Source organism: Anopheles gambiae, chromosome 2 (assembly GCF_943734735.2).
Source record: "Anopheles gambiae chromosome 2, idAnoGambNW_F1_1, whole genome shotgun sequence".
Taxonomy (NCBI): Eukaryota; Metazoa; Arthropoda; class Insecta; order Diptera; family Culicidae; genus Anopheles; species Anopheles gambiae.
Window position 1 is genome coordinate 49825778 of NC_064601.1, and position 25192 is coordinate 49850969.

General features: G+C 46.0%; 1 protein-coding gene across 10 annotated transcripts in view; it reads left to right on the forward strand.

The window, feature by feature from the left end:
- The first annotated feature begins 273 nt into the window (after positions 1–273).
- LOC4577472 (collagen alpha chain CG42342) overlaps positions 274–25192 on the forward strand; it is an 84409-nt gene continuing 59490 nt past the window's right edge. For all 10 annotated transcript variants that reach the window (XM_061641286.1, XM_061641287.1, XM_313056.6 and 7 more), the window contains exon 1: positions 274–1488. In XM_061641286.1, the coding sequence (XP_061497270.1) occupies positions 798–1488 (691 nt within the window). In that variant the 5' untranslated portion in view covers positions 274–797. The remainder of the gene's footprint in view (positions 1489–25192) is intronic.

Genomic DNA, 25192 nt, shown 5'->3' on the forward strand with positions numbered 1-25192 from the left:
TTCATTTAAAAACAAATCTTGGCCATAGTGCTCGAATTGCGGCTATAGTCCACAACGGGTCCTCTACCCTCCAAACGAAGCTGTGAGTGCCGTTTTCCCTATCCTCTTAACGACGAGTGCCCTGTCTGTAAACGGGAATAAGTGTAAACGAAACAACGTGGCTCTCATTCAACTTCTGTCTCATTCTCCCCTTCATCCATGAGGCGACCGGTTCGTTAAAGTTCGTGCCGAGCTGAGTTCCCTTCGCACCACAGCCCAGCTGGATTCAAGCAGGCAATTGCTGTTCGCACGCAAGTTTCGCTCAACGCTTCGAAGGAGCAGGGTGTGCGTGCATCATCGAACCGTCGCGGGAACCACCTTTTTCGTAGTGTTTTCGCGCCCACGAAACATTGTCGCGATCGCAGTGCCGTGCGCTGAAAGTGCAGCAAACGTTCGACCGAACGAGTGGTTTGTCGAGCGAAAAAAAGAGAAGTGGCTCGGCTAATTGAGAAGTGGCGGGCCTACAAGAGGTTGGTGTGAATAATTTGTCCCACATTAGAAGATTACACCTGCCCGGGGAAAGGGGAAGTGGCACAAAACCGACGCGTCGACCGGCCAATGAAGGCCCGATAATGGAAATGGTTCTTGTGTGCGGTGCCGGTGATTCTGTGGTGCGTTCCGTGTCGAGCATTTCGGCCGCGCTGTTTGATTTTCCCGGCGTTTAGTGTGCGACCGTGCAGGAGCAGGTGTGCTTTTGTCGGTGCGCTGGGAGTGCGTGCGTGAGTGTGAGTGTGTGTTTGTTTGTGCCTCGATGCAAGATGGCAACATTCGGCGCAGTGAACGCATCGAAGCGCAATCCGGCCGATCCGGAACCGCATCATCAACAGCATCAGCAACAGCAACAACGCCAACCGGCAACGGGTGAAGTGCGAAGTGGTGGGATGGAACCGATGGGGTTGGGGGTGGGATCGGGCCGTGTGCCCCAGGCAGAGGAAAACGCCAAAAAGTGCAATGCCAAAGTGAGCGGTGCGTCGTTGGGCCGAAGAAAAGGCAGCGGCTGCGGGCTCGAGGGCGGCCGCAACGCCAAACCGTCCCACGGGGAGGCCCACGCGCCATCGGCCCACTCGCTGATCAACTACCTGTTCTATCTCATGTGCATCACGGCGCTCGGGGCTACCGTGTACTCCAACCTGCGCCAATCATACGTAGAGGATAAATTAAGTAGTCTAGTTAGTTTCGAAGAACGGCTCAGCCTGCTCGAGGCGCAGATGAGCGATGTATATAGGAGGATCACACTGCGCCGGATGGACGGGTCGGGGGCGGTGGCCACCGACGGTACCGACCAGGCCAGCACCCAGGAGGAAAGCATGTCCGAGGTGGTGCGGAAGATTTCGCATCAAATCGCCGAGCTGCCGCGGATGCGACGTGACCTGTCCGCGCTCAAGGTGTCCCGCAAGGATCGACAGGCCGCGATACAGCAGATCGGCACTGAGTGCATGTGTCCACCAGGTAGGTGCTAAACCCTTTCCCCCTTTAAGCAAACCGAACTGAGCATCGCACAATCAATCTGGAGCTGTATTGAATACTTAAAAAGGCGAGAGCTTTCCATTTGCAATCCAGGACAGTCTTAATCTCTTTAAACCACGGCAAGATAAAATAAATCAACTACCAAATTAGATTCATTCCGGGAAATTAAGTGCTTCTGGCCGAAGTCGATTGTTATCCGGGGGCGGTCGACTTTCTGCTGCAGAACAAAAGGATTGTGAGTCGGTGCTTTGGTGAGCCGCCTCGAGATGGAACCAATTGCCGGCACAAATCCAGCGAGCTGATAGCGTGTGTCTTGTCGGGTTGCGTTGCGACGTTGGCCAAGCGGACAGAGGAGTGTGCTAGACAATAGGAAGATTGGAAAAATTTCTAAGCCACCGTGCTTGCTTTGTGCACTATCGTTTGGTGAAGCTGGCTGGGTGGGTGGGTGGTGTTGGTTTATCCTGCTCTCTGATGCTTAGCTTGTATGAAGTGATTTTATCTCCAGATAACATCGGTTAAAGAAGCGCCGGAAATACTACGGTGGCCAGCAGAAGCAAACCCGCCCGACACAAAAGACACTGTGTTCTGTAGTGGTACACCAGCTTGTTTATTGTGTCCTCCTGCTCGGAAGATCTACAGCACAAAAGGAGGCAAGGATACGGTCCGGCAGAACGAAACTTCTGAAGCGGACACACATTGGACTATTAGAATTAATCACACTTATTAGCGCACCGAAACGGGCGCAGTGGCAAGGGCTTGGCAATCGAACAGAAACCAAACCGATTATCGCGTGTGAATGGGTGGGGGATGGGGCGTGAGTGTCGGGAGGAAAGTGTCCATTTTGGGATCGGATACGACTGTCATCGACAGCCGGCTGTGTTCGATATCGTTTGCTTCGGGGCACTCCATTACGAGCAAGACAGTGTCGGTGGAGGTGGAAAATTGATTTTTCCTCAAACAAAGAGGAATCGTCCTGCTGCCGGACGGCTGGACCATCGTCATGCCGGGTTTTATCTGCTTTTGTTTCTTGCTCTCGGCTCCATTTCTTCCTGCTGTGCTTTTTTCCCCCGCAGCTATCGCCAAAGAACATGCTTACAATCGAGTGTTACAATTCTAATAAATCAAATTATCCGGAAACGATCGGAGACCGGTCGCAGGATGTACACAAACACATACACCCACACACACACCGTCACACATACATTCACGAAGGGTGACGTTCGTCCGACAATGTCCTTCCGTACCGACAAATAAACACACATTGTCACCCACACTCTCAACAAAACACACAATAAATTTCTTCCCCCGGGGTTTTCTTTTGGGGCGCGCTGTGCAGGATGTCCGGAATCGGTTCGCAGCCGCTCGGAAGCCACAGTAGCAACAGCACTACCCATACCCACCCACCACCAGACGAAATCAAAAGCTACAGCAGACTTTTGCTCCCGTTCCGTTTGGCTGTTGCGTTTTGGCGGTTTGGTTCTCGCACGATCTCCCGTGACATGCGCCGATTTTGTGGCGACGATAGAGAGTGGAAGAGGGAAAACACTGCTCCAGCAGCTGCTGGGTAGGAGAGGAGGCAAAATAAGCACTCAATCTTCTAATCCAATAAAACCGACGACAGACGTGGCACGATTGCACTGTTACAGGGCACAGGCAGGCACCTCGGCACAGTGCTTAGAGCGTAGAGCACCACCTTGCTGGGTGGATTTTGGCCGAGCCTGTTGTGCGTTGTCAAACACGGGCGAGGTCATAAGACGTGAATTACGGACGCCGAAGGCAAAGAACGGAAAAATATTAACACGCGAACGTGCTGGTAACGTGCACATCGCCTGGCAACGCCGAAGAGAAAGGCAGTGCGTCCTCGATCCGCTGCACGGACCCGGAGGAATTGGCAACGGAAGTTGTAATGAACGATTAAACGATTGGCAATTTTTGGGGGGGTGCACGCATGTCAGCAGATGCGGAGGGAGAGTGTGAAGCCAGGTTGAGAAGATAATTCGACATGACTGTGAAATGGGCATTTGGTCGTACCGGTGCGAGCGGGAACAAGCGGTTTCCTGTGTCTGATCGTCGACCTGTAGCTTTCGTTTTGCTGGGCAGACAGAAGAGCTGAGAAAGCTGTTATGTTTTGTTCAATATTTAATATCGTAAATTAAATGCGTTTTTGTCTCTGTTAACGTTTAAGGCAGCGTTTGGTTAGCATAAAATAACCGTTCAAGATAAACCTAAGAGCTCATGAGCCGTTCCACGACTGTTAAGAGAATTTACAGACGTTGCGGCTTAATTCTGCCTCGGAGGCACCAACTTCTTTTTTGTTTTCGTATTTGGTTTTGAATTTAAGCAATAAATTGCTTTTATTTTGAATGTCATGACTTTAAAATAGCCAACAGTTGAAATGAATATCATTGCTTTATTAAAGTTTTTTAACAGATAAATAATGTTTACTTACCGGCAAAACAAGGTTGATTCGATAAAAATATTCATATTCTTTGCTGCCGAAAGAACTGTTGTTGACGATGTTTAAGTGTCAAAATATGTAAATTTCACAAAGCAATTTTCCATTTTTATTTCTCAAAGCACTCTAAGCACACATGTACAGTCTAATGAAAGCAATAAAAATTTAATATAATCTGCTGCTTTCAAAAAGATTAGATCAGCAATTTTGACATCGACATCTTACTCAGGTCGCTTTTAATGCGCAACGCAAACATCACCCAGCAGCACCACCATCTGGAGAAACGTTGAACACTCTCCCTAGCCCGTGCAAGGAACGTGCCCCATGAAGAGTGCCGTGCGTGTTCGGGGCGGGCCCAGATAAATCACAAGCAATTAATCAACGATAGCACGGCGAGCTGGCCGGCAGCACAACTTTATCTAAACACCAGCATCACGTGCGGTCGCAAGCCCTTTCGGTCGCGGATGCGTGTTTACGCTTAGATTTCTGCACCAAAGGACCAGATAATTTCCCGGGTGGTTGTTTTTGCTTCTGCTTCGTTTTCATCTGCATGGCGTTCGGTATTTGCCGCCCTCCTGACCGCACTGTAATTCGTGCTCGAACCAAAAACTGAATGGTACCGAAGTCGGTCCTTAGAGATTGTCCATAGGTGTTGGTGATTGAGTTGGTTTTATTTTTTGATGCTGCGTGCTTTATGTATTTTCGGCCCAGACGGTGTGTTAGTTACTGTCGTAATTCATCGCCAGGAGTCTCTTCAGGCATCAGGACGAAGCATGCTAGTTTTGGGCACCGCAAACGGCGAATCAGGCGTTAACGGCCACGTTACGCCACGTTTTTACCGGAGTTGCTGGTACTGTTGTTGTTGTCGGGGTTTTTCGCACACCTGATTGTTAACTTTTCCGTCTATTTGTCGGCCATTTTGGTGTGTTCCTTTTTTATTCTCGCTCTAACGATGTCTGGTCCAGTTGGTACAGCCACACAGTTAGCGCCAGCAGCTATACGGGTGAAACTGTTCCGCAGCGAAGAAACGGTTCATTTTCGTGCCCGGGCATGTGCTCAAAAGGGTGGTCTACTTCCGTCTGCAAACCACGATTGCCTATGGCGAATGTGGAACATGGAGCTGGTTTGGGTGATGCGTTTTTTGTTGTAGTGTGAATTTGTGATCGAATAAAAAAACCAGCGGTCTTCGTTTACGACACCCATGAACCACGGGTTGTGTAGCGCAGCACCGACAAAGCGTTGGCAAATGATTGGAACTGAAGTATTGGAAGGATTGAGTTTTAGTGGATACTCCATTGCCCGATCCGACAGTGAATCAAAAGCACCGGAATAAAAACCAAACAACAGCCAACCGGCACCGGGAAAGTGGAAACATTTTGTTCAGCAATCCAGCTCCTACATACGGTGTGTGATAGCAACAAAATGAACGCCCTTGCAGAAGGGTCGTGATAAGGAAATCGAATGGGAATCACGAAACAAATACACTTTACGAGACGAAAGCTTACAAATTGGATGTTGGAAACGTTGAACACTACGGGAAGGACACCATAGTAAAATGATTGTACCATCGATTCAGTTATCTTTTGGCAGTGTGGGATATGTCGTTGCTGTGAGTACAGAACAAGACAGATAACATCATTGAAGGGGAAAGGGTAACAAATAGCAAACGATATCATTGGCTTCACTTAATTATTATCACCGTTTTAATTATTGCCATTCGGGGAAGACAGCTGTGGGGCAATTTATGTGTAGTTTCAACATGCATGCGTTGGAATTATTAGTTGTGCTGCCAAGCATAGCATGATAAGCGTGACGATTGTATGCATAGTAAAATATGCTCTCAGTACAGTTTGATGTACTGTCAATCTGTTTAATCTGGTCGATTGACTTAAATGATCTATGCATTCGGCTGACTAACCCACTACAACTATTTGGACGGGGTCCTGTCGTATGTCGTATTGAATATTCCCCAAGAGAAGTTGATTTGAAGCTCGTTAAGAATCCAATTTGAATTGGACAAAATCCTGCAACAGCTAATAGTTCTATACTCATTACAATCACCACCAAAGTATATTTCGCCATTTAAAGGTAAAAGTCATCCTATTACGGCTTACTTTAAGTTACGGCTTACTTTAATTTGATTTACAAGCTATACCGTACATACATTCTGGAGCAAAATTTTGAGTAAGCTGTTTACCACAACATACCACTACAAGTAAATCGCAAATATCCCTACTTTACCCCACGCTCATCACGGTAAGCAATGGTCTAAAGGCACTGGCCTAACACCGGCAGCAATGCAACCGTGTATGGTAAATGATCCATGGGCAGTAGCCAGCACGATGTTTGTTTTTTATTTGACCGGATTTGCTGTTTTACATACATGGCACTCCTATGCTGCTACTACCGTAAAGGGTTAGTCCCTGGATGGCAATGGACGGACTGTAGATGTTTTTCCCAGAATTTGGCAAGCGAAAGCGAATTTGCCGTTCGTTTTTATTAGCTTCTATTTCAGTATCCGCTCCGGCTGTACCGAACTGGACAATTCAATTTACGCGTACCGGCCCCGGCCCGATGGGATGTCGGCACCGTGGTGTTTGACGTTGGCTCCAGCGCGAATGCCAAACGAGACTCAATGATGTAAACGATGACTGTTCCGCGACCATCGACTCGATGTCAGTTGGTAGGTGGTGTCTAAAATGCAAATGATGGGAGAGGAACGGTGAGGCTTGGAGTTTATTAACGGCAACAACAGAACAGCAGACAAAAATCCTATACTTTATGAACTGTCGAAACCAGGTTACCGCGCTGGTTTCAAAAGGACTTCCTGTGGAAGTATAATCGAGCTTTGACCAAAAGCTAGTTGGTTGATAATGCGAGACCTTTCCAGCCTTCGATGTGCCTGAGGATTGTTTCTAGGATGTACAGTTTTTTTTTTGTCGTACCATGTCCTGAACATAACAGCTCATCTATCTTGCATTCGTAGAGGTTCAAGTAAAAACAATACCAGTGTCTGCCCTAAAGCTCTTTAGAGGATTGGGCGAAAACCCTCAGCAAACGACAACATGGTTAAAGGAAACTCGAAAACGAGAAAAACGATGACGAACTAGACCCAGCGGGTGTACACAGGACGCAAAAAAATCCCCACAAAAGCATTGTCATCGAGTTTCCAAACAAATCTTCTTGGAACCCGAAAGGAAATCCACCATTACATCTTCAGATTGGAGGGAGGTGATTTCGCGTACCGCTGGGAAAATTCCACAGCCAATGGAAACTGTGCATTGAACTGAGTGTCTATGGTTTTTGCTTCATTTTGACTTCAGCAGGACATCCTTCACGAATGAAATTAAACGAACTCTTGTTCATTGCATCCATCTTCAGGGATTTTTTTTCAGTTTTACGTGCTTGTCGCCTCTTGAATTTAGAGCGTATCCAGCCGGACATGACAATGTCGATGTAAAAGATGTCAAAAACACTTTTAGCGGTAGCGTGACATTTGTACTTTTACACAAAGAAATCTAGTTCAGAAAGAAAAATAACAATTAAAGGATTTATTTTGAAAACATAAACCACGACTGTCTGCTCAACAGATCCTTCCCAATCGGTCTTACAGTAGGCCTACAACATTTACCTTCGTTCTTCCCTCTTTCACACCATATAACTTCCCTTTCGACGTCGAGGCCTGTACACATTCATTACAGCTTTGCATTTCAACGAGATGATCCGCATCCGTCCCCCTCGGGCCCTCTTGGATTCGGATCTTGCAACGCTTGGTTGCCGTGTCTCTAGTCCGGAGAATAATTTATGACGGTTTAATGAGTGTCATAACGTATTTTATCGCTTCGTAGTGTATTTCTGTGCACGATGAAGCTATTTATATGAGCGCCCGGTTCACAAGAAGTTGCACAGGAGTGACAACTACGTCTCTTAGTTGTCACTCCCTCCGACTCCACACCGCTACGCTGGACCACTGGCAAAAGGCGCATGTGTTATTAGCCGTAATTAAACGTTTATTTTATTTTCGTGCCCACAGTGCTTCCCCCGGCATCAACGGAAGGCGTTTGATTGCGTTGCGTTACGGTCGTACGAAAAGAAATGCGTGTTGCGTGTTCCGCTGTGCAGTTTCGGGGCAACACTCCTTCCAGAGTACGACACTGCAGCACGAAATCCTGCTGATTGCTGCGCAAAAATGTGGCTCAAGTCAGCAAATGTGAGCTAAGTGGCAGCCATTTTGAGTGTTGTGTGCGTGTGTGCGCGCGGCTTTGCGTTCGTCTTTTTCCCGTTGTTGATGAGTTTCGGAGTGTTTGGATGCGAGTTTTGTTCCTTTCGCTGCTTGTCGCATTCACGAACGTCTCCATCATGTGCCGGTCGACTCGTCTTCCAACAGCTCACACGCCGCTCAAATGGTGCGGTAGAACCAGTTTTGGAACAGCCGCGAGACAACCGGGTGAAGAAAATTGCTTCCCGTGTATGTGTGTGTATATCTGTATGCCCTGGTGTCAAAACAAATCTGAGTGTCGGTGCGAAGAATTAAGAAATCACACATCACACAGCTCGGTCTGGAAAGGAACGCTATGAGATCGGATCTGGAGGACACCGCGGTGATACCCAAACTAACGGCGGGTGGTGTTGATGAAGGTGATGATGATGATGATGCTGATGGTGATCTTGTTGTTGCGCTCTGTGTGCTGACGAAGGAAGTTGGATGGAAGTCCGTACACGTAGCATCGTACGCGTTAATGTAATAGCCGTCGGAAAGTGTTGTTTTGACGTGAGTTGGATTTGACCCTCAGATTGGATATGAACATACAGCCACACGTCCTTTCGCTTTACGGTTGAGCCCGGTGCCGGTAGCGGGCGAGTGCTGCCAGTAAATGATCACATCATTTTCCCTGCAGCTACAATGAAATGTCAAGCGGATTTTGGTTGGTACACGTTGACAGAGCATTGTTGGAGCTATGTTCACCCACGAGCGATGCGACTAAAATCCTGACTTTACTGCCAGGTGTAGGATGTGGTTTTTGGGGACGCAGCCAGATGGAGTGAACAGTAGCGCAGAATTTGCACATTTGGTGGGCAGATCCTAGACATTATTAGACGGTTCTTCATTTCGTAACACAGTTGCGCGAGGATAAACTACGGCGGGAAGTATTAACGGGATGACATCAGTGAAGCCGTTTGACGTACATTTAGGCGCTTACGACGTACGACGCTCACATGGTTTGGAAATGATTATTTATCACACGTTTGGAGTAGATAATGTGAAAGCTATTTTTACATTTGCAAACTGGATTGAGAAGTGGGTTGTGTAGTGGATATAAGTCATGATTTATCGGAAACAAGAGCTCCAACCATCAATTCAAGAGCTGCAAAGCGGCTGCGAAACTGCTTATCCTCGACTTGTACTGGATGATATGCTTGTTATAAGATAGGCTGTATCCAACGCTCTACATATTTTGAACTTGGAAGAAAGAAGAAGCAAGTAAACGAAGTTGGCAAACTGGAAATATAACCCCGAGTTATAGGTTGTCTGTGAAATTGTTGTATAACTGAGACGAAGATTTCGATATATCTAAACTAGTACAGAATTAAAATTTGACTTGGAAGTTTTGAGCTAGATTATCCACGCAACTAAAAATGTTGTTTAAAGACAATACGGATGTTGAAAAAATTATCAATAACATCAAAATAAAACAAATTTAAGCAAATGATCATTAATCCACGAAAACGTTTTATTTTTCAACACGTTTGTTTATTTTTGGAATGACTTAGCATAGGTAGTATAACGGATCAAGACAAATACTTCCCACTATATTGAAAAAGGTCGATCTATGCAATCTGTCGGGCAAGAGGCATATCGGTTTTTCTTTCTTTTACGTTAAAAAAAAACAAAAGCCTCGTTGTATCACATTTATCACCAGCATGGATGGGATACCATAGTAAAAAAACGTAAAGCATCGATCGATTCCATGCTCATCATTTATCATCACTCAAACATATCCCACAGTGCGGGAAGATTGTGGCATCTCCTCCACCGGTTATCTTTCAGCTTGCGATAAGGAAACCGCCAAAGAAAATGAACCTTTTAGCCAGCACTCCTTAGCACAAGCCAGAACGGCCCAAAACGTGGGCGACAACTCGTCCTCCATCTACTGGACGGGTAAGATAAACAACTCCCGTGCAAAGGATCGAGATACGCTGTGGGTGGAATATTTTCCCGGCTCGAGGTAAATACTCGCTTCTGACCAACCGTCCCATTTTCCAACTCGGCCCCTTAATGTGTGTATGTGTTTGCCGGTTGTCGCAGCGATTTGATCTGGCCATAGTTGTTTTTTTGTTGTTGTTGCCGAAAGTATCGCAGATGTTTCTGTCCATACCGTCCGCTTTCCTTTCAACCGAAACCGCAAAGTGGCACCGAACCAACATGCCACGATTTGGAGGGTGGCTTGTCCGAAGGATAAAATAAACATTGCCCTGCTGCAAACATACACGCACACAAAAGCACATTCCAAACACACTGAAACCATCAAGAATCGAGGCGGCTTTTGAATATTTCTTTCCGGTGCGAAAAGAAATGAAAGCTGCTGCGTCAAATGCCACCGAAAAACCTCGCCTCTCTGCTCGAATATGACATACTTCATTTCCATTCGCATTCTGAGTGGTTTTACCCACGGAACGGAAAGCAAAGGGGCAGGAGAGCGCTCAGAAAGGGACAGGAACCACAGTATGGAGCACGATGGAAGTAATATGTTTATTCAGTTACGGCTTTCTTTCTATTTTTGACGCTCCTTGCCTCACACTCTCTCTGTCTCTTTCTTGGTGTTGGTGGCGAGTCCCATGTGACAAACTCAAGGGTTCGGTAACACAAAAGCGACCTCCGGCCACCCTTGAAATGTCAAAAAGGGCAGGGTGCCATTTCTTGGCACTCCCGAAAATTCCCTTCTCCCCTTTATGTGTAGCGCTTCCTTCTACGGATGCTGCTCCCCACCAACAAAGATACAGAAAGCTCAGAACGGCATCCCCAATGGCTTCGGGAGTTTGGAAACTGAACGAATAAAAAGTGGAACTGAAAATACAGTCACGCAACCCGGTCCACACACTACCTTCAAGCAGCACGTTTGTTTGACATAAATTTATCTATAAACATGAGGAATGTAAATACGGGACGGGGGCATTGGGCTTCGGTCAGGAGCCCACCTTTGGCGGGCGAGCGAAGGTTCCGAAGTAACGCGCAAGGTGCTACGCGGGCTATGCTACCGAGCATAACAAAAGTACCTCCGGGGGCAACCCAGCGCTCGGCACGTACGTGCACTGCCCTGGCATGTGCATGCACTTACTCATTTTTCACTGAATTCACTTGTGTGTTTATATGTGAGAGTGTGTGTGGTACTGCCGCTGCTGCTGCTATGTGGCCACTTTTCTTCATCCCGGCTTGGTGGGTTGGCTTCCTGTGTGGTCTCTCGACGGTAGATGCAGCGGCAAGTACATGAGAGTTTGTGTGTATGCATCCGTATCATGATTCGTAAGCCACTTCGAATACGTTCGTTTTGTGCTTCGCTTTGAAAAGTCGGTAACGGCACATTAGGAAAAGTCATAGAACAAAGCATAAGCTACAGTGTGCGCGTGTGTGTTTGTGTGTGTGTGTGTTAGCAGTTCATATTCTTCCTGCCGGCATTACTAGCAATTTGTTACGGCAGTCTGTACGCGGTCGGGAGGGCTGGAGGTAGGACACCTTTAGCACGAGCGAGGCTACGAGGCGCGCTTCGGCGGTTCGGTTTCGCAGTTTCGGTGTGTGCCGTTTTCCAAACGCGCGTGCGGTGGGCGGAAAACGGGAAAAATTTAATAAATGGAGCATCTGCACCGAAACCGACAGGTTTGGCCCCGAAGGATTGTACACCGGGTCTGCCTTCGGAGCGTGCAGATCGCGCACGGTTTCCACCAGACGTTGCGTGGGCTAGGAGCTGGTGTAAGGCAGCCGACAACTACGCGAAAAAAGTAAAAAAAGAAACAAGAAGGATGAATACAAATTATAGTACTTTGTACAGTCCTTGTGTATCAGCGCCTCACGTGTGGGTGTGTTTTTCCTTTGCGGCGTTTTTCTTTCTTACCCGCAGCTGTATTTTGCCAATATGTGCAACATTTCATCCCACAAAACGAAAACGCGGAGCGGTTGCTTTTGACGAATGAAAGTTTTGTTTTGATCAAACAGGCATTTTCATCAAATTATGCTCGTTAATGCTCGTTGCTGTTGTATCTGTTTATCGGATGAACTTTATACCCTCCGTTGCAGTGGTTCTCTGCCAGCGACGCAAAAAAATAACGTGTAACGGTGTGTAACAATGCTGTTTTTTGTAGGTTCCCTTTAAGCAATTTTCCAATTTGTGATGGTTTGCTAGATCGAATTGGCCTAATGCTGCAAAAATGCAAAACATTTGGTAGGCGAAATCGCAAAAAGGAAACCACGTGGTGGAATTAATGTGTCCCTAGCGTGTCGTATAATTTATCCTCGCCTCTCACAAATTAAAGAAACCTGCAAGAAGTAATTGTTCATTGGGTTGTTGCAATAAAAGTGAAAGACGCGAGGAACACGGAGCGCCTGTCCGTGGGCGTTTTCTTTCGCCCGGTTACAGACGGATTTCGTTCCATTGAACGGACGCGCAAGCATACGACCTCTTGCCAGCATTTCCATCCTGTCCATCGATTGGATCTTTGGCCCGCCCTGTCTAATTGGGGCGCAATGTTTTGATGTTTCGTTTCAGCAATGCAGTCGGCATCGCGCCGAGGAAAAGGAATCGTCCCGTTCCCCTCGAACAAGCAGGCAGCAATTCTTACCCGCTCCCGCCTAATGCCATTCGAGACGCTAGATGATATCGCTTTATCGTTCGGTTTTCTACAGCTTCCCCAGCCACTCGACCGAATGCCGGTAACGGTTGAAATGAAGTGGAATTGAAATGCAAAGCCACACGGCAACCTGCCACCCGGTTCGCTTTGTGTTCGGCGGTCCAGTGGGTGTGTTTCGTCCATTTTTCGAATTCGACAACATCGTTCTTACTGGCCCCTCTGCCCGTTTCACCCCTGCCCGGCCAGAGAAATGTTTCCTCCAGCTCGACATTGTTGCTCTCGGTGCGCCCTTGCGCGTCACGATAATGGAATTTCAATTTCCTAGCAAAATGAGCTCCGCACAGAAGTAGGAATGTCTGGCGTCCGTTTGATCCTATGGCAACCTGTTTTCATTATTGATATAACAAAAAATAGGCAAATGCTGCTGCTTCGGCTGCTGCTGTTGTCGCTACTCTCGGTGCGCTTCTGTGTGTTCGATGAGGCCAATCTAATCCCGATGGTGAAGGGCACCACGGTGTGGCGTTGGAATTTTCTTCTCGAGCAAGCTGTCCAGCCCAACCTCACTCTCCTTGCCGAACGAAACTTCAAAAGCTGTCGAAGCTACCCCGACTGCTCGAAACGATCGGTTTCTTCCGTAGAATCGTTGGCAATGGCTGAACAAAGGCACGCCTGTCAAATGGTTCGAATGTTTTATCTACGTCTTCGGCTAGATTAGGTCGCCGACTTCATCACTCGTTGCTCGTTCCGCTATAGCTCAAAGTAGCTTATCTATCATAATCCGAACTTTTCTCGCCCTACGCTCTCCGGGTCGAGAAATAACCCGCCACCCGCTATCGGCTGATTATTTTCTCATTTGCATTAATTTCTTCAATATGCGCGCTTCAAAAGCGCACACCATTTCGGAATTGAAAGGAGGGAAACAAAGACCAGACCATCGGTACGCTGTGCAACCGATTGACGTTCTAAGCCGCTTTCGCTGAGTGTCAGAGCATTAGCCCTTTTCAGCGACGTTCGATATGGAAATGAATAGTAAGCTGGACGCAATAGCTTCAATCCGAACAGTGGACGGGGCTGCAGAAACAGGCATCAGAGACACTGTCGAACTGTGGCCAGCAGAAAAGCTGCTTTTGCAACCTCGAAGGGAAGCTAAAGTTGCAAGACTTTTGCGGTACTTTGGCTCAAGTCTCGCCAAACGAGCACTCGATAATACATCGAGGACGAGGACTGCTGGGAAACCGATGGAAACGTTGGCTTTTCTCGGATTGTTTTGCTACCCTCGTCTCGACGGGCCGCAGGATGGCGATTCTTTGCAAAGTGTCATCTCGGTAACAGCTGGTGGCGAGCGGTTGGTGGACCTACATCGGTAGGACATGCTGTGCACAAAAAGCACCTACCGAACGTCCTTTGAGCGCTCCTGCACGCTCGGAGACTTTCTTTCTTCATCGGCGGTCTGTGGCAAATGTCAAGTTCGCGAACTGGAAGGTGACAAACCCCTGGGACGCAGACGTGGTCGGCGGTAACAACAACAAACGAGGGCAGTATTTCTTGGCCACCGTTCGGGGTCGGTTGTGTGTTAAATCTTTGTCCGAGACTTTGTTTGGCAAGATGGGAAAAAGTTTAGCAACTTCTCTCGGAGCTAGAACGCGCACACCCGCGTGTGACCGATGCTGCTGAAGACCGGGGACAGTTTTTGTTAGACACCAAGTTGTTGGCCAGGCGTTGTAGTTGGGTGTGCGGGAAAGTGGGCAGAAGGTAACCGTTATTGCATCTGGTGCGATCACATACAATCGATTCCCAAGCGTACACACACAATGTCGGTCAGAGTTTGGAAAAGTTTTTTTGTGGAAGAAAATGCACCAGGTACCGTGTACGGTATAATTTAAGGTTCCCCACAGTGGGCGTAGAATGTGATCACTTATTGGGTGAAAATAAAGTGTGCTAAATCTGGTTGTTTTTTCAAAACTATTTTCGATTTTAAGATCTTGTGTTAAGAATGAAAAAATAAATATTTGGGTTGACTACATTTCAAGAAATGGCATAGACCTAGGCCACAGTAATTTGAATTTTGACAATAACTCCAAGTTCCATAAGTATGGTGACTCTCCGACAACAGTTATAGTAATAGTTTAATCATCTATTGTGTAATTCATAAAAAAAAAACAATAAAACCCGATACATAAATATTCCAAATAATAAAATAAATAGAATTTGCAGCTAATTGTAACATGATTTATGAAATAATTCACCATTGAATGTTTTATTCTAGTTATTTAATTCGATGAAACGTGTATGTCCTTCGAGGCGGGGTCATTAAATCATGAGAAATAAACGAAATAAATCGTCGTATATGATATGATCGAGTATGAGATAAAATACTAAATGATACAAGTTATTAAAGATCCATTTAGAAATACTATTGAAACAGAGATTACTGTTAGAGAAAAAATACAATTAAAGCTTATCATTTTGCCTAATTTTTCGTTAAGCAATTGTGCCAAATTTTTACGTTGATTTCTTTGCAGAACATCTGTGCTGCATAACCACGCCAACTTTTTTCAGAATATCTTGATGAAATCTGTTTCTGGATTGGAGTTGGTCAATAAACAACAATACCTTTCCAATCAGTTAAATGAATTTGTCTGTAACAGATTATGACCGTGTGTAGATGTTTGTAGAACATTATGTGTCGTAATTATTATTTTTTCTGTTATTACTATATTTACCTATCGTAGAGCCATTACCCAATTAAAAAACTTGCATCTTTAATGTTCTACCATATTCCCACTGTGCACACCACGCCAATAGCAGGCAATTGAGCAATTCATAACGCACTCCGTGCGCTGATTCCACCCTAATGAGGGTATTAAACTTTCGATCGTCCATCCACCCGGCCAGGACAATTTTCTTCCGCGTTGCGCAATAACGAACGCAAAGCCTAACCATCCTTGGCTTGTCACCGTTAGAAGAGACTATTTTTGCGCCGTACAATTTCGATCAATGGGGGATAGCTCTTAAAAACTGAAAACTTTTCCGCACTCGAGATATGTCTACGGAGGCAAAGTGTGTACCATGCTTAGGCAAAACTTCGATTCTGTAGTAGCATGACCTTCTCGTGCGTAGGCGGCATCCGTTGAACGAGGAGGTTAGCAAAAAAGAGGAAACAAAAATTGGACGGAAGAACCTTAAAAGAAATTAATGAACCGCCAACGGTTCTGCCAATCGGTCGTAGGGCAGCAACCGAACGAAACCGTTCGTTCGTTCGTTCGTTCGTTAGAAAAATAATCAACTGAATGGGAGGCAATGGCGGGGAACGGTTTGGCCCACGCAAATGATACACACAAATGACGTAACGAACTCGGTCATTTTCTTCATGAAAAGTAAACCGCAAGCAAGAAGGGATGAGAAGGGAAGGGCAGGGTATTTTCATATGCAAAGAACGGGACGCCTTGCAAAACGTTTTTTGCAACAACAAAAAAAGAGTAAACAGCCACCCCCGTCGTCTTATTCCCAGGAAGTGGTTGCGTTTTCTTTATATTCTCCAAAGAAGCGTGAGAGGCCAGGGTTGGGGATGTCTTGGTGCGGCAATCCACCAGTCACCTTCATAAGCGTCAACCTTTGCTCGAACATGAGTACGAAAATAGCCAAAAGGGCTTGTCAGATGGTACAATTACATCAGCACCGAAGTGCAAAATAAACGTGCCCGTCCTTCCAGGCTGACCCAGGTTGCACACAATCGTTGCATCGGATGGGCAGATTTCGTTGATTGTACCTCAATTACGTAGCCCGTTTGATTATTCGCAGTGTACTTCCCCCTGTTTTTGGCGGAAACGCATGACGCATGGTTTGAAAAGCAAATGGGGTTTGTAGAAAACAGGTCCATCACCAGCAAGGACCTAAGCGGAGTGCGGAGCGAGTGGATGTTTCGGGTTGGATGGGATGAGAAGGTGCTGATTGTGTGATACACGAAAAAGGGGTTTATTTGTGGGTAAAGCATTTACACACACTCGCATGCGCTTTCAACGTTACCCAAGACGTGTATGTGTGTATCGATGGGACTAATAATACATTTCCACGGCCGTGCTCTGCACACAAATTACGTATGCCTAAAGTTGTGCATTTTCCCTCTTACGAATCAAGCAACGAGAGGTATAAACAGCAATTTATTTGGTTGTTTTTAGTGAATGGAGCATTATTTATGGGCTGTAAACAATTATTCTAGGGACGAAGCACTTCGAAACGGAATGAGTTGATGGAGTTGTAAAATCAATACATCCAGGTTGAAAGATGAATACATTCCTGGAATGTTAGATATAGTGTATCAGCATATCCTAAAGCATTTTTGAAATGATCCACCATTTCTTTTTCTGATCGCATTATTCATATTGAAATACACTTAAAATATTCCCTTCTCTTCTCTGCGAAAGAAATTTATCTTCACGTCACTATCACCTGTCTGTTTCTTCTGATTGAAGCTTACCAAACCTTCCCATTAGATCAACATCGCTTCGCATGTTTTCCGTGAAAGCCCGACCCGCTTACCAGCTGCAAATCGTCTCGACCAAAAATAGCAAAATCTTTGTGTCTGTCGGTACATATCCGTATCCTCGACGGACCGTTCCATTGAGATAAAAAAATGATTCCACACACACTGACACAGACATACACACTCACACACATGGACATGGTAAAAACCCGTTCGCAACACAATCCATCACGGAGCATATTAAACATCGGACCGACATTTCAATCTTCCGACGGCAGTTCTATTTTCGAAATTCAGCATCACACATTTGTCTTTTGCGCTTGCACCGCTGGGTGTGGTGTTATGCCATGCTGGACCTTGGGCAAGGTTGGCAGCTCAGGCTTTTGGCCGAGGTTTGTTTGTTTTTCCACTGTCCCGGCTGTGCCCGGTTGCCCGGCCGAAATGGAGAACATTTCTTGCGCGTCACTTCACACCGTTTAGCATATCGATCCGATCGATAGGATCGATCACTCAAACAGCCAGTGTACCCGCGTTGGTACAGAGATAGAGTGAGAGGTAATGCGAGCTCGCTCCGTTGAGAATAGTGCAGAGAAAATTGCTTTCTAATGAGGTTGGCAGGGAGATTGGTCGATGTTGTTGCACATGACATTGTTAATTGCATTAAGCTGCCCATTTAGGCCCTCGGTTCGGTGGACAGTGGACAGACAGAAAAAAAATATGTGCCAGACAGTGGCAGAGCGCACTCACACACCGTCTATCCGGAATCGAACCGGACAGTGTCGTGTCATTTTTCACCCTCAAGCGGATGTGTGAGTGTGCCGAGGGCCGCTGTGCTAAGCAACGTGTTGCACGGTGAAACCAGCAGCAGCAAGGAAACAAACTAGAGATAGAAATACGAGCAATACGAGTCCTCTTGCATGAGCGTCGAATGTGACTGGCGCAAAGAAATCCCATCTATCGCTTAGGAAAATTGAATTTTGTGAAAATCAACGTCCCCGTAGTAGACAGCATTGCCAGCACACCGGCATCCGGTTGGGCATTGTCCGCCCACAAAACTTTTGCTGCTAGCATGGCCACCCATCGCAACGACGTCATCAGCATCATCATCATCGCACTGATGGTCGTTATGATCGTCTGCCGTGGCCACCTACAAAGTGTTCGGTTTCAGCTTTAGACATGTTTGAGTTTAGCAGTAGACACATTAGGGGTTTTTGGGAGGATTTCAATTCCATTCTAAATGATAGCGAAGGGGAGGGGGGTGAGGTAATGTGACAGGAAAAGCAAGGCTCCCAATTTCACATCACATTAGCAGGCCGCAGGATACATCCAGATCGTAGGAACGTGCTGTAAAGGCTAAGGTTTCGAGCCAGCTTCAGTTGATAACTAATAATTGCATCGATACTATAATTATGGCTCAAAAGGATTACCATTGGTTGAGGATAATACGTTTATGTGTGGGTATAGTTTCGTAACATTCGTGTGGATATCGATTGCTCTAGCGTTTGTGGTTTTTGGTGAAATGAGACCGCTAATTGAATGGAGAATGGAAGGCTCTATTGGATACTTTCTATACGGCATGCACAAACTCCTAAAATTTTACATTACATCGCAAGCGCAAAAGGTGAAACAACATCTTTAATGAAGCTTCTAGCTGTAATCAACGTGCTTATTGTTAACGGTATAATTCCACCATCAAGTGCACACACTGAACTTCCTGCGAATATTCCAGCACATACCACCGGGAGGAAGTTAGTGCCCTCGAGTTGCCCTTCATTAAATGCAGTGTGAAATTCGATTTACCACACTTTGGTGCCACTTTTCAACCGAAATGCTGTATTTCTACATATAGCAGGGCAAAAGAGAGAGATACACAGATAGAGGGATACACAGCTACAAATTGGGATTGAAAAGGTGTGAGGTGCCGCACCAAACTTGCTCCCGAGGGGCGGGAATTACAAACATTTATGATAATAATGCATTCGTAATGGGATGGTAATGATGAAATATCTATGCACATAATCAGATCAGTGCGTGCAAGCGAGGGTGTATATGAGTGACAGTCGCTGCCGAAACGGAACCGAACTTCCAGTGTCAGCTAGGGTTGGAGACAAATGTGGGTTTGATGGTAATATAAACTTTATCGGAATCACAGCGCGTTCGCCGATTCATCCGCTAACAAGCGTGCAGTTTGGCCATTGTGTACTTGTGTGGTGTTCGATTTCGGAAGCGCTTATCTCCCGGCACCAAACCTTTCACTGGAGTTACGGTTGGAGATAGTGGTCTGTGGACCCGTTTTGACGTTGATTGTCCTTCGTTTGTCTCGCTTCCGGTGAGGCTATAAATATCATGTGTCCTGCAATTTATTACACTCATTTCGCGTTGCCTGAGAACGAATCCTCTTTACGTTCTCGGCTAGTAAGTGTGTGAGCGCTGGTTTCGTCTGCCCAACATAGGGCATTCTCAGGACGACCCACAAGGGAACATACACACTCGCACGCCCGTATACTTGTGCTGCTGACAAGGATCCTTGCACGCTCAGTCCCCATGTGTGCATCACGACGAGTCGTAGGGAGTGTAATAAAACCACAGAATAAGTGCACAAAGGACCTTTCCCAGCTTGCGATGAGGATAGCCAGGAAATCCCATCAAACCCACGGGTAAAGGGAGGATGGACAGTCAAACCCCTTTCCATTTACTACAGATGACAGAGATGATGGCGATAATTTTCTGGTTTTTTGAATTTTGATTGAGATTGTCGGCTGTGTGTGAGGGTTGTGCGCAACCCTCCTGGCCGGCAGAATGGTTGCAGCGTGAAGCTGCTAGAACCGTCCAGTGTCGAAAGCATACCCACTCCAGCCTAGCTTGAAGCATTTGAATGCAATCGAATTTCGATGAAAATGCAAATACATGCACTCCATCACGGCCGAGTCCACCACTTACTGGATGAGTGAGAGGAAGGTACGGGTTGATGCCAAAATACCCTTCGGGAAATCGCAAAAGAAGTCCAAGAACTGAGCCCGGGAAAGGATATCCGACAGGCAGAGTGCTGCGAATGACAGGTTTGACTAGCAGAAAGGTGTTTTCGTCCCCCTTTCCCGATACCTCATACCTCTTTTTCGCACTCTCGGACAGTTGAGTGGATCAGTGGAGCAGGATACTCCCAAGCACTGCTGATGATTTCTCACGCCCCGTTCTACGTGGTCTCGCATGGTACTATAACATCGGATGGTTTAAAATTGCTCACCCAATGCACAGGATGTGAATGTGCCACCTTTTTACACAACTTTGGAGCGTGATTCAATTTCCGGAGCGAAGAATTTTGGTCCATTCTTTCCGCAGCAAGATCGATCGACGTGTGTGCACACGGGCAGCGATCCCGAGGACACCCGGTTAGTCCGGAAGGTTAACCGTCCACCGGGGCGGACGTGTGGTTTAGCGGATGCCAAACCGAACGTCACACCGAATGTAAAAGGTGACAAATGAGTTTGGTCGATTTTCTACAAATTAATAAATAAATCTTTCCACCATGACGCAGGAGCGTGCAAAACGCTGCCACGTTCCTTCGGTTGCTTGGGAAAGATTCTCTCCACTGTACGGATGTGGGTGTCATTCCTTCTGCTCTCCTTCCGCTGCACGTACAGACGAGTTTCCATTTTCCACGGGCCGTAAAGTTTCTGTCCACGAGCGCACATTTATCATTTCCTCGTCTCGCGGGTGTCGTAGTTTTATGGTCGCGAACGTGACACGCTCCACGAACGACATTCTGGGTGTGTTTGTGTCTGTAGTGCTTGCTTCCTGTGGCAGATTTCACACATCGCAATGAAGCGCACATTCCGGTAGGTTCCGACGGGGTGTAGGTTACTATATGCATCATGGGGGACACAATTCGTTCGCAATGAAAATGACGTTGGTTCGCTTTTCTTGCGAGAATTCTTTATGAATTTGAAATGTTTTCCGTTTTCGCTGAAATTTATTTAGTTTTAGTGATTCAATGCTATGCACCGTTTACGACCACCGTTGGTGTTGAAAATAAGGGGTGAGTAGTGGTGACTTTTCTAATTTATTTTTAAAATTTTCCACAACACAAAACAAACGACCACAATATGCTGGCGATCAACCAGTGTGGCGTTTTGATGTTTCATTCTTTACAATTAAGTCGATCGTAAACAAAGCGCACCATTAAAAGCGTCGTAAATAATGCCGGATGGAGACGAAAAAGTAATCGAGCTTCGGGCGAATGGTCTGTCGCATGCCCTTTCGTGTTTTGCGTTCAATAAATACACGGAAAATGTCCCGCCAAGTGAACGGGCGTTCTGACGGCAATTGAACATGAAAACGTTCGATCTCATTAGTTAAACGTTCGTGCAGAATTATTTAAAACCCGCCCAGAAAGGTGCAAACCGTTGGATGGGGCGGGCGCAAAAGGGTGAGGATACATACGCCGAGCAAACGAGAATCACATGCAAACGCGCTTTACTCTTTGCGTCATTTGTAATTTATGTTGACCGAGCAGGAGATGCTGGAAACTGTCACGCACCCACCGCCAATCCATGCACAAAACCGATCCATGTCTCTGTGCGCGAGTGTCGACAAGCAGCCGGAGAACAGTAAGAAAATTTAAATTTTTAATTAAAACATCTGGTCCAGATGTGGAAGCATTCGGTGCAGCACAGCAGCCGCCTCAGACGCCAATACTGTAGCATGGGCAGAATTGTAAGGGAAATCGTTGTTCAATGGTCGAATATTTTTATTCAAATTAGCACCCCTTTTCACCAACCTCGTTTTTTTTTCTTTGCCCTTCTTTGTGCATGCTCTATGATGTCTGCCGGTATCTTAGCAGATCGAGAATGTTGATGTTTGCGTTAAACAAACGCAACATTGTGCACACCTTACGGCGTGTGCGCTTGGTTCTGATCTCGATGCAGCAGTTACACCAGCTGAACGAGCTCAAGAACGCGCCGCATAGCACACAGTGTTGGTACGTTTTTATTTATGCAAATACACATTTCCCTTCTCTTTTTATTGTACTCTACTATGCAAAAAAGGGGTTGCGTCTGCTGTGGCAGCACACTTGGAGGAAGATGATATGGAACTGCAACGACCAAGTTGCATCGACTGTGCGTTTTTCGTTCAAAATTTACCTCTCTCCTAACGTGTGCCCAAACGCGCAAGGGTTGCTTCTTACCAGGGAGCGACAAACGAAATTGAATAAATAATTTTCTCGTTAAGGTACATGCGCTGAAACCATCTTGCCGTTTACACAGTCTAATGAAAAGTCACTTCACCGTCGTTATGGTAAGGGTTATTTTTTCATTTCAAACCAAGGAAAGAAAATATAACTGACGAAATGAGTCAGCTACTGTAGCACAACGAATGGATGCATGCACTATTCCTCTGCATGGCTTTCGATCGCAACCATACACCACTGACACCGTGCACTGAAAATGTAAAATCTACAATGATTTCATCCAATTTTATTGAAATGCGTGCAGTGCTGTCGTTAAGCAAAAATGTGTATTTCTCATACTTAAGTCCAGCACACAAAGACTTTGACGGGCAAAAAAGGACCCCGACATCGTTGGTTTGAATGGGGAAACATTAGAATTTATGCGACATTGTGTTGTGATTTTCTTTTTTGCTTTGTGGGTTAGTAACAGCGGTTGACTCACTTCGTTTAATGGGTACGGTGTTGTTCAATGAGCGGTGGAACCATTCTACTGAAGTGGTTTTATTGTGTATATGTGTTTGAAATCGTAGACACTTTTATTAGGCGAAATAAACGCATTGCCATAATACTTTGGGGTTGATGTTGGTTGATGAGAGGTTGGAAAATGGTGTTGTCCGACGGTTATAATGCTGTTCTCGTTCGCAACCGCAGTTTGTGTAGTTTGAATAGTGTTCCATTGTGTGAACATTTTGTGTTGAAGGATCAAATGAGATTAAATTAATGTTGTATTTAAAAATAGTAAACCATTATATTTTTGCAGATTGCATCTTTATCTAATAGAAAATCAATACAAAAGCAAATAAAAAACAGTAAATACGGTCATAATATGCAATGTATTAGTCATTATCTCACTAAAAATGCTTATTCCATTAACAACTACGCAAAACGAAACTTTGTTTACCACGAATTGATGATTAAGATAATTGTTTAAATATCCGTTGCTTAGTCTGCACTTGGTTATTCATCTGAATTAGATACCCCATAGCAATAGCTTCACCGGTTTGAAAAAGAAAAAAAAAACGCATGGTTCTACTATTCTTGTGCTAAACAAACTGGCCTGCCACGGCACGACATGACAGCTCGGGCAACGCGTGGTGTGGCCAATAGTCACATAAATATTTGGCGATTGCAAGTGCTACAGTGCGTGCCTTCCATAACAGACCCCCCACCCAGCAGCGATCGATCGATCGTTGCATCAAACAATCTTCCCAAACAGTTGCGTTCCCGCTGATCACCGTCAAACCGTAATGCAAACATCCGTCGAAACGAGGCCGAACGATTCTTCGAGCAAACTGCTGGAGTGAAAAACGAAACAAATAAAACTGCTTTAGGCCTAAAAAAGATAAAAAAGAAGCTGAAAGCTCCAAACGAGCTCCCTTTGACGTTTCCGGGACCTCCCACGACCTACCAAGGGCCCGACGCGATACAGTGTGTTAAAACACATCCAAGCGCGAAGTGCAATAAATACTGCATCCCCAAACTCCTCGAAAATCCGCGGGTGGTTTTTGTTCGTGTTGCATGTTTTTTCATCATTCTCTCTCATTTAGTCTTAGTGCCACCCCGTCGATCTCCATCGTCACGCAGGTCTTGATTGATATTAACGTAAATCTAGGGGCTCAATATTAAACAGCGGGTAAAAAAGTGGCCCCATAAATGATGCACAGCCCAACCCAACCATACACATACACCCAAATGGTGAGCAGCATGAGATGATATGCGATCCCGGAAGGTTACACTTTTATGTCTCGAAAGTGCACCGGGATGCATGATTGGCTTCGATCCGTAATTGATTGCATCAATTAATGAGCTCACGCTGGGAAGATTCCTTTTTCTCCCTTTTCGCTCTCTCTGTCTAATGTCAAATGTGCTTACTCTTCCTAGGGTATCGAATGTCAAGCTCGTAGGCTCGAAGAATTGACCGAAATGGGTGTTTTAACGCGTTGTTTTGTTGTTCGCACTGTATCACTTTAGCAAGGCTATTGCTGTATGTGTATGTGTGGCACATGTGTGGTGTGGTCGTAACACCAAACGATACCCAGCTGGAAGCGTTAAATATTCATGGCCGATGGAAAATCCTTCCGCGAGGCTCGGTGGAACCTTGAGCACATAAATAAATGCGCCTGTGAATGCCAACCCGTCGAGGGCATAAATCTACACGCCGAATCGTGCTGGTGCAAAAGGATGAGGAGCATTGGACGAATGCTGGGTGGCTAAGAGGGGAGTTTAAATTTGTTTATTATTAAATCTATGCACAGCTGGTCTACCGATTCCCAGCAAACAGTTCGCGCTGCTTGGCGTTCGAAAAGAGAAAGGGAAAATTCCGCCAAACCTCCAGCCAGAGGCGAGAACGTCACTGATGCGCGTATCGGCATTTTATCACCGCGAGGAAAGTTAATCCTTCCGTCACTTCCGTTGTCGGTGCCGTGCCTGTTGGTACGGCACTACATCCTACCATATGTGCTTGGTGTTTCCATATTTCAGCACGACTTACAGCAGCATGAGATTGGGCAGATGAGTCTTCGCTTTGCCCTACCATGAGCGTTACAACAAACAACAAAACGGCCATGTGAGACCGACGCGATGAGGTTTGATGGTTGCGATTGCAGAATAATTTTAATTCCTTTGCCCGTTAATGAGCATTCCGTGCGCCTTTACTCGTCCCGAGCGCCACTGTTGCGCA